General features: G+C 47.5%; 1 protein-coding gene across 1 annotated transcript in view; it reads left to right on the top strand.

Moving 5' to 3' along the window:
- Nucleotides 1-1,958: 1,958 nt before the first annotated feature.
- The window catches only part of LOC108517885 (limbin), a gene marked incomplete at its 5' end in the record, with an annotated part of 60,147 nt that continues 54,617 nt past the window's right edge, over nucleotides 1,959-7,488 (top strand). Inside the window, 2 exons of the mRNA XM_017855987.1 lie at nucleotides 1,959-2,413; nucleotides 6,245-6,449. Of these exons, the coding sequence (XP_017711476.1) occupies nucleotides 1,959-2,413; nucleotides 6,245-6,449 (660 nt within the window). The remainder of the gene's footprint in view (nucleotides 2,414-6,244; nucleotides 6,450-7,488) is intronic.

Here is a 7,488-nt window from a genome sequence, read left to right as displayed (position 1 = left end):
AAAAGAAAGAAGGATGAACTCCATATCCTATAGGAGATTATGTGACTATTATTTCTTGCAGCTACTGTTGATAAACATTACAAGTGGCCCAGAATTAGGAGGTAGCTTCATGAAGGCAAAAACTTAGGTTGCATCCCCACTGTTGAGAACACTGCCTGACACCTGGTAGGTGCTCAATACATATTTGTAGAATGAATGAATTGACACTCTCTGGTCACCAGGACCCATAAACATGGATTGTGGTAGACTAGTAATGTCTGCATGGGCAAGGAAATAGGAGTGCTGGTTTGAGTGACTAATGATAATGGTTGGTGCTAACATTTATTGAGTTCTTACTTTGTAAGAGCATCTTATGTTCTCTCAAAATAGAGCTGAGAGGCCAGGTGCGGTGGCTCACGCCTGTGATCCCAGCACTTTGGGAGGCCGAGGTGGGCGGATCACGAGGTCAGGAGATTGAGACCATCCTGGCTAACATGGTGAAACCCCATCTCCACTAAAAAATACAAAAAATTAGCTGGGCGTGGTGGTGGGTGCCTGTAGTCCCAGCTTCTTGGGAGGCTGAGGCAGGAGAATGGTGTGAACCTGGGAGGCGGAGCTTGCAGTGAGCCGAGATCGCACCACTGCACTCCAGCCTGGGCCACAGAGCCAGACTCCATCTCAAAAAAAAAAAAAAAGAAAAAAATAGAGCTGAGACTATCTGTGGACCCACTGTTATAAAGAGCACCATAATGGACATCTTTATGCATCTCAATTTTTTTTTCCCACCACGGGGCCTTTGCACCAACTGTTCTTTCTCCCAGGACAGTTCTTTCCCCATTTCTTAACCTGATTCAGATGAGACCTCCTTCCCTAGGTCTCACTTAGATCTTCTTCCTTAAAAGCTTTGCTGACCTCCTCATTTAAGTTGTCTCTCAATGATCTTAGCTTTTTGATTTCCCCTTTATGATTTACAACTTGCAGATCCTGTGTACCTAGCACATAGTAATAACACTAACAGATATTTATTGGCATAAACTGTGTCAGGCACTTTTCTAAGAGCTGTACGTGTGTTAAGTAACTCATATAATCCTCACAACTATTCTGAAAGGGAGGTCCTATTATTATCCCCATTTTACCAATCAGATAGGGAAATGGAGGCACAGAGAGGGTAAAATACCTGCTTTGGATCACTCAGCTTGTGAATGGGGGAGCCAGGACCGGAACCCAGGCGGTCTGTCTCCTGGACTTTACCTACTCAACAAATACATGTTTAATGAATGGTGAACACATAAGGATTCTACCGTATTTTTTTTAAAAAACAGTAACTTTCTAGACCTGGCGCATTGGTTCACAGCTGTAATCCCAGCGCTTTAGGAGGCTGAGGTGGGTAGATCACTTGAGGTCAGAAGTTCAAGAGGAGCTCGGCCAACATGGTGAAACCCCAACTCTACAAAAAATACAAAAATTAACTGAGTGTGGTGGAACACACCTGTAATCCCAGCTACTGGGGAGGCTGAAGCAGTAGAATCACTTGAACCTGGGAGACGGAGGTTGCAGTGAGCCAAGGTAGTGCCACTGTACTCCAGCCTGGGTGACAGAAGGAGACCCTGTCTCAAAAACAAATAAATAAATAATAAATTTTAAAATAAAATAAATTAATTAAAAAAAAAATTAGCCTGGCATCACGGTGCACGTGCCTATAATTGCACCTACTTGGGTGTTTGAGGCACAAGAATTGCTTGAACCCAGGAGGTGGAGGTTGCAGTGAGCCAAGATCGCACCACTGCACTCCAACCTGGGTGACAGAGCGAGATTCCATCTAAAAAATAAATAAATAATAAACAGAATAACTTTCCAAATGTGATATTGTTGGGGCAAAGGCTATAAACATTCTGTGCCTCCTGCACCAAAGTGTTTCAGCCAAAGGGCTATACCCACCAAGCCCCGCCCCCACTTAATTTTCTTTTCTGAAACTCCAGCACAGGGAGCAGCGGAGGGAGCAGCTCTCCATCAGCGAGGCCTTCCAAGCAGTTGAGGATGCCGGCCAGTACCTGCACCAGTGGAGGAGCCTGATGGAGGAGCAGGGCACCGCCCTGGAGGAGCTGCAGGAACGTCTGGACCAGGCTGCCCTGGACGATCTCAGGGCCCTGACCCTCTCACTGTTTGAGAAGGCCACCGATGAGCTGCGACGCCTGCAGAACTCAGCCATGACCCAGGAGCTGCTCAAGCGCAGCGTGCCCTGGCTCTTCCTGCAGCAGATACTGGAGGAGCATGGCAAGGAGATGGCTGTGCGGGCCGAGCAGCTGGAGGGGGAGGAGAGGGACAGGGACCAGGAGGGTGTCCAGAGCGTGAGGCAGAGACTGAAGGACGATGCCCCTGAGGCTGCGACAGAGGAACAGGCGGAGCTGAGACGCTGGGAGCACCTGGTCTTCATGTGAGTGCTCCTGCGCGTCCTAATCACCCCTCCCCACCCCACTGATGCCAGGGAGATTCCTGCCCTGTGGTTGTGGGGATGGCCAAGCATGAGATACCTGGCACCAGACAGATGACATTACCAGCGTTAATTAGTCATGAACTCACGCCCTGGGGGGAGGACCTCGAATGTCACACAGGACCCTACAGAGATTGAGCAGAGTGCAGAACCAGGGCCGTAGGGTTTGTAGTAACAAGAGGATGGGTGGCCCCTGGCTTCCAGGGGAAAATGTGATTGGCTTGTCTGAATAATTCCCTGGGCTGAATAACTCCAGGAAGCTACTCAGGGATAAATGCTGGTTCCCCTAATAAGAAATGTCCCCTGGGGAGGGGACATGATCCACAGGAACAGAGGGGAAAGGGGAGCTTGTGGTTAGGCCATTCCGGGCCCTGCTAGTTTCACCAGGCCTCAAGGCTGCTCATGATCTTGACCTTCGTGTTAGTTCTTCCAGCACACTACATCATCCTTTCACCTGGCCTTTCATCCCTGGCCCATTTCTCGGACTATGTATCTTTATTATTAATTCAGGAACCATGTAATGACTTCCACTTCTGAGTGGGATGCAGTGGACCACACCTAACACTCCTGCTGCAGTAACTAGAAAATAATGGATACATTTATTTTTAATATTTAGTTTATTTTTTGTAGAGACGGGGTCTCACCCTGTTGCCCAGGCTGGTCTCGAACTGCTGGGCTTAGGCAGTCCTCCCGCCTCAGCCTCCTAAGATAAATTTCACAAGTATTTTTAAAGACATGGGAGAGTGGTAGAAACAATGAAGACAAGTTGGAGTCGTATTCCAGAGGGGCCATTGCCCACAGTCCTTTACTTCCCTGAAACATCTGCCAGCTCTTTGTGCAGCTGGGATTTGGCCTGGCCCAGGAAGGGAGCCTTTTGTGCTGTAATAGAGACCAACAGAGCTTTTGGTGGTTGTTTGCGGCTGGCAACAGATTGGAAACTGGAGAGGCCTCTAACATAACCAGTGTTGAATGAGACGTGGGCGATGTAGATCAGAAGACCCAGGACCACCACTTATGTTTGTGCAACTTGTTTAACCTCTCTGGGCCTCAGCTTTCCTGCTTGTAAAATGAAGACCACAAAAACTAAATCAAATCATTTAAGGTGCTTTTGGCAGTACATGACACTATCGAGTAGTTTAAATGTGAAGGCAATGTTTATGTAAGAGCCTGGGCTCATCTTGGACGCTTTAAAGGACACAAGATCTGTCTTCAATTTCCCTCCTCCCTTGTAGAAGTTATATCCTAGAATCTTGCTGGCCTCCATGATTTAATGTCCTTTCCTTTCCTACACAGTTTTCATCCCCAGAGTCTGACCTTGCTACCAGGAAAATAGGTCCCCAGGTGTTTGCAAAGATTGATACTGTCTTGGTTTGCATTAAGTGAAGTTTGGCCCTTTCCCATCTCTCTCTTTTGTGATTCTGGCCTCATTTATTTTTTAATCCTTGTTAGCTTTTGCTTTCTTGACAAGGAAAACAAGATGCTGTCTTCTCTTAGTCCATAAAAATCAGATCCTTAAATGCCATTTCTTATTCCCATGAATTGCCCTCAACAGTATTTATTCAGCTTAGCCTACATTCCAGAAAATTCTCCTCTCATATTCAAACTGACTTTGGACTCTTCGTAGCAAGTGAATTAACTTTGGCATTCCTATTACCAGCTGGTCATTTTCTTCAACTTCATTTGGATTCATTCTGCAGGGAGTATTACCAAAGCCACTGCTGATTTAGCCATTTAACGGGAAAAAGAGAACTCTCATTTGGCTATCAGAAAAGTGTATGATTTTTCCAAGGGTTAAAGAGGATCAACTCACAATGCACGCAATGCGAGTCTGCTCATATACTTTGCTTATCTAAGATTCTAAAAGGTTGCAGCCTTTATTTCCGAGGCATTATGCAAAAATGGCTTTGCACAATAGATTTGAAACACATTTTTAGAAGCTTTCCAATTTCAACCAAGATGGGGTTGCTGTAAAACTGGTTGGCTAAAGTAGGAATTAATGAGGAATATCTTTGCAAGAGAAAGCGTGTCTTCGAGCCTTCTTTCCTGAGTTCCTGTCTTGATTTCAAACTCCTTCAGGGCAAAGATCTCGCCTCCTATATTTCTGTATTCTCTTGGCACTTACGTAACAGAGGAATAAGACAAGAGTGCTCAGGGCCGATCTGGTTTGAAAGTGACAGGAATAATGACTGAGAGTCATCTCAGAGTTGCTTTTACTTTGAGTTCGGCGTAATCAGCAAATAGTGGGGCGAAGGCTCTGCACAAGGGAAGGTACAAAGGGGTTGCTGCAGTTTCCAAAGGTTGCTTTAAAAATCGTTGGGCTCCATGAAGTGAGGAACCCAAGATGGGTGTCACATGACATGGGGTCAGGCCTCAGACTGTTTTCAGCAGAGGGCCCGCGTGGTCTCTGAAGGTCTCGTTCTCTTTCCAGAGACCTTCCTGGCAGAGCCACAGCCCCACATTCCCACACTGAGATTTGGGTGTGGTAAACCTGACTCTGGCCAACCACGTTGGATGTTCTGCAGATAATTCTGAATTTTAAAGCCTCTGTCGATGCTGGCTGCATTGACAGAACATTACCAGAACATTCAAACAAATCTACAGAGAATCTTTGTTCAATGAATAATTCCGTCCAGACTTTCTGAGCAGATTTCCTCTTATATCTCGTGGGCCAGAACCAGCCCCCTTGAGGCTGAGAAAGCAATTGTGTGGCCATTCTCTCCATTAGAGTGGGCTGTGGGCCTTGCTGGAAAGGAAGAGGGACTGTTCATTTCCTTGTCTGTAATTTGGTGAAAGGAACAGCGATGATGTAGGTCATTGCATTTGTTTCTGAGCACTACCGTAACAAAGTACCACAAACTGGGTGGCTTAAAACAACAGAAATGTATTCTCCCACTGTTCTGAAGGCTGGACGTCCAAGATCAAGGCATTGGCAGGACCGTGCTCCCTCTGAAGGCACCGGGGAAGAATCTGTTCCATACCTTTACTGCTGGTGTTTCTGGCAGTTCTTGGCATTCATTGGCTTGTAGATGTCACACCCCAATCTCTGCCTCCGTGTCAGATGGCCTCCCTGTGTGTTTGTCTCTTTTCTTATAAGGACACCAGTCATACTGCATTAAGGGTCCACTGTGTTCCAGTATGGCCTCATCTTAGCTCACTTCTTAATTACATTTGTAAATACCCTATTTCCAAATAAACCGACATTCACAGGTCCCAGGTTAGGACTTGAATATATCTTTTTGGGAGCCACAATTCGATCCATAACACTAAGTCACTCAGCATGGTTCCCAGCATGGAATCGGTTTTCACTGAATGATAGCTGTCAGTCATTACCCTTCGGAACCAATCACAAGGGACTCCCATTTCCCTGACCTCCCTGAGCTGAGTATTGTACGTCTCTCCTCTGTCCATTGGTCCTACGTAGAGAATGCTGCTGACCAGGCTCCACAGACAGTGCTTTGTTTACGTGTCTGTTTCTGAAGCGAGACCAGGTTTATTGAAAGTCATGGGCACTGGAAGGCCTGTTGCCTCCTCAAAGATACCCTCACAGCCTGGCCTCATCCAGCTCTTGTTCTTAGCTCCAAAACAATGTCCTGTGCGGCACAACATGCATTAGGTGCTCAAGGAATGCCTGTGGCAGGAATGCGTGATTAGGGAGCCGGTGCTTTTTCTGCAGACCTAGATTTGAGGAATGAGCTTGGCATCTTCAGCTTCATCACCCCAGCCCAACCCCCAGGCTTTCTCTGTGTAAGAGCATGTCTCTGTTCTTCCTTCCAGGAAGCTCTGCTCCTCAGTCTTCTCCCTGTCTGAAGAGGAGCTGCTCAGGATGAGGCAGGAGGTCCATGGCTGCTTTGCTCAGATGGACAGGAGCTTGGCCTTCCCCAAAATCCGGGCCCGAGTTCTGCTGCAGCAATTTCAGACTGCGTGGCGAGAAGCAGAGTTCCTGAAGCTGGACCAGGCCCTGGCTGCCCCCGAGCTGCAGGTAGGATGGACGTGTCAGTGACCTCTCGATTATAGAAGCAGGGCTGTCTCCCAGCTGCTAAGCCTACAGGGTCTGGCCTCTCCATCACCCTGAGTCCATCTCACCTCATGCTCCCCTATCCTCTCCTCTCTGGCCGCATTGGTGTCTAGCTATTCCAGGAATCTCCAGGACTGTCCCAACTTTAAAGTTTATAGTGGACACCGCTGGTGCTGTGCCCTGATCCTGACGCCTGGGCTGTTGCACCATCCACCAGCAGCCTCACCCAGCCACAATCTTCTGATGGAAGCTGCCTGGCCTGAGATATTAGTCTGTCTCTCCTGCCCGCTCCTCCAGCCACAGCTAATGACTGACTCTGGGTACAAAAGGCCTTTCTATATGGCATGGAGGAGGGGTGCTCAACTCAGCTCAGGTGGGTCAGGGAAAGAGGGGCTCTTGCACAAAGTCTTAAAGGATGATGACTGGCAGCTGCCTTTTAATGAGCAGCTATTATGTTCCTGAGGGCAGACAACTCTTTGGTGCAGTTTTTGCTTCAAAGCCCTCAGGGACCAATTTAGGCTCAACTTCACCTGAGACCACAGCCTTGCTTGGCTCTTCTCTTTCCTGTCCTGTTCCCTTGTTACCCAAGAGGTTGATCCTAAAGAGACCTCCTTCAGGAAACCACGTGCACCTAATCCCTGCCTCAGGCTCTGCTTCTGGGGCTCCCAACATAAGATAAGGCCTTCGAACTTCTGTTTTCTCTGCCACGTATATGCTTTGTAGCCCATTGAGGTCTTGGCTCAAATGCCACCTCTGCCAAGAAGCCTTCCCTGAGCACCTGTCTAAAATTACCCTCTCCCTAGGCATTCTTTATTACATGCTAGGTTTCATGATTTTATTTATCATTATCTGAAATGTGCTGGTTCCTTGACTTCCCCTTTGTGCTTTCACTAAAAATAAGCTCCCCAGCCCATTCAGCACTCAAGAGTGCCAAGTGCATAGTAGGTGTGCAGTCAATGTTGTTGGCTTAAACATCCCACCAGCCAAGCACCAGATGTGTGCA

This window comes from Rhinopithecus bieti, unplaced genomic scaffold (genome assembly GCF_001698545.2).
Source record: "Rhinopithecus bieti isolate Rb0 unplaced genomic scaffold, ASM169854v2 scaffold_43115, whole genome shotgun sequence".
Classification (NCBI taxonomy): Eukaryota; Metazoa; Chordata; class Mammalia; order Primates; family Cercopithecidae; genus Rhinopithecus; species Rhinopithecus bieti.
This window is presented reverse-complemented; position numbering and strand designations above follow the sequence as displayed.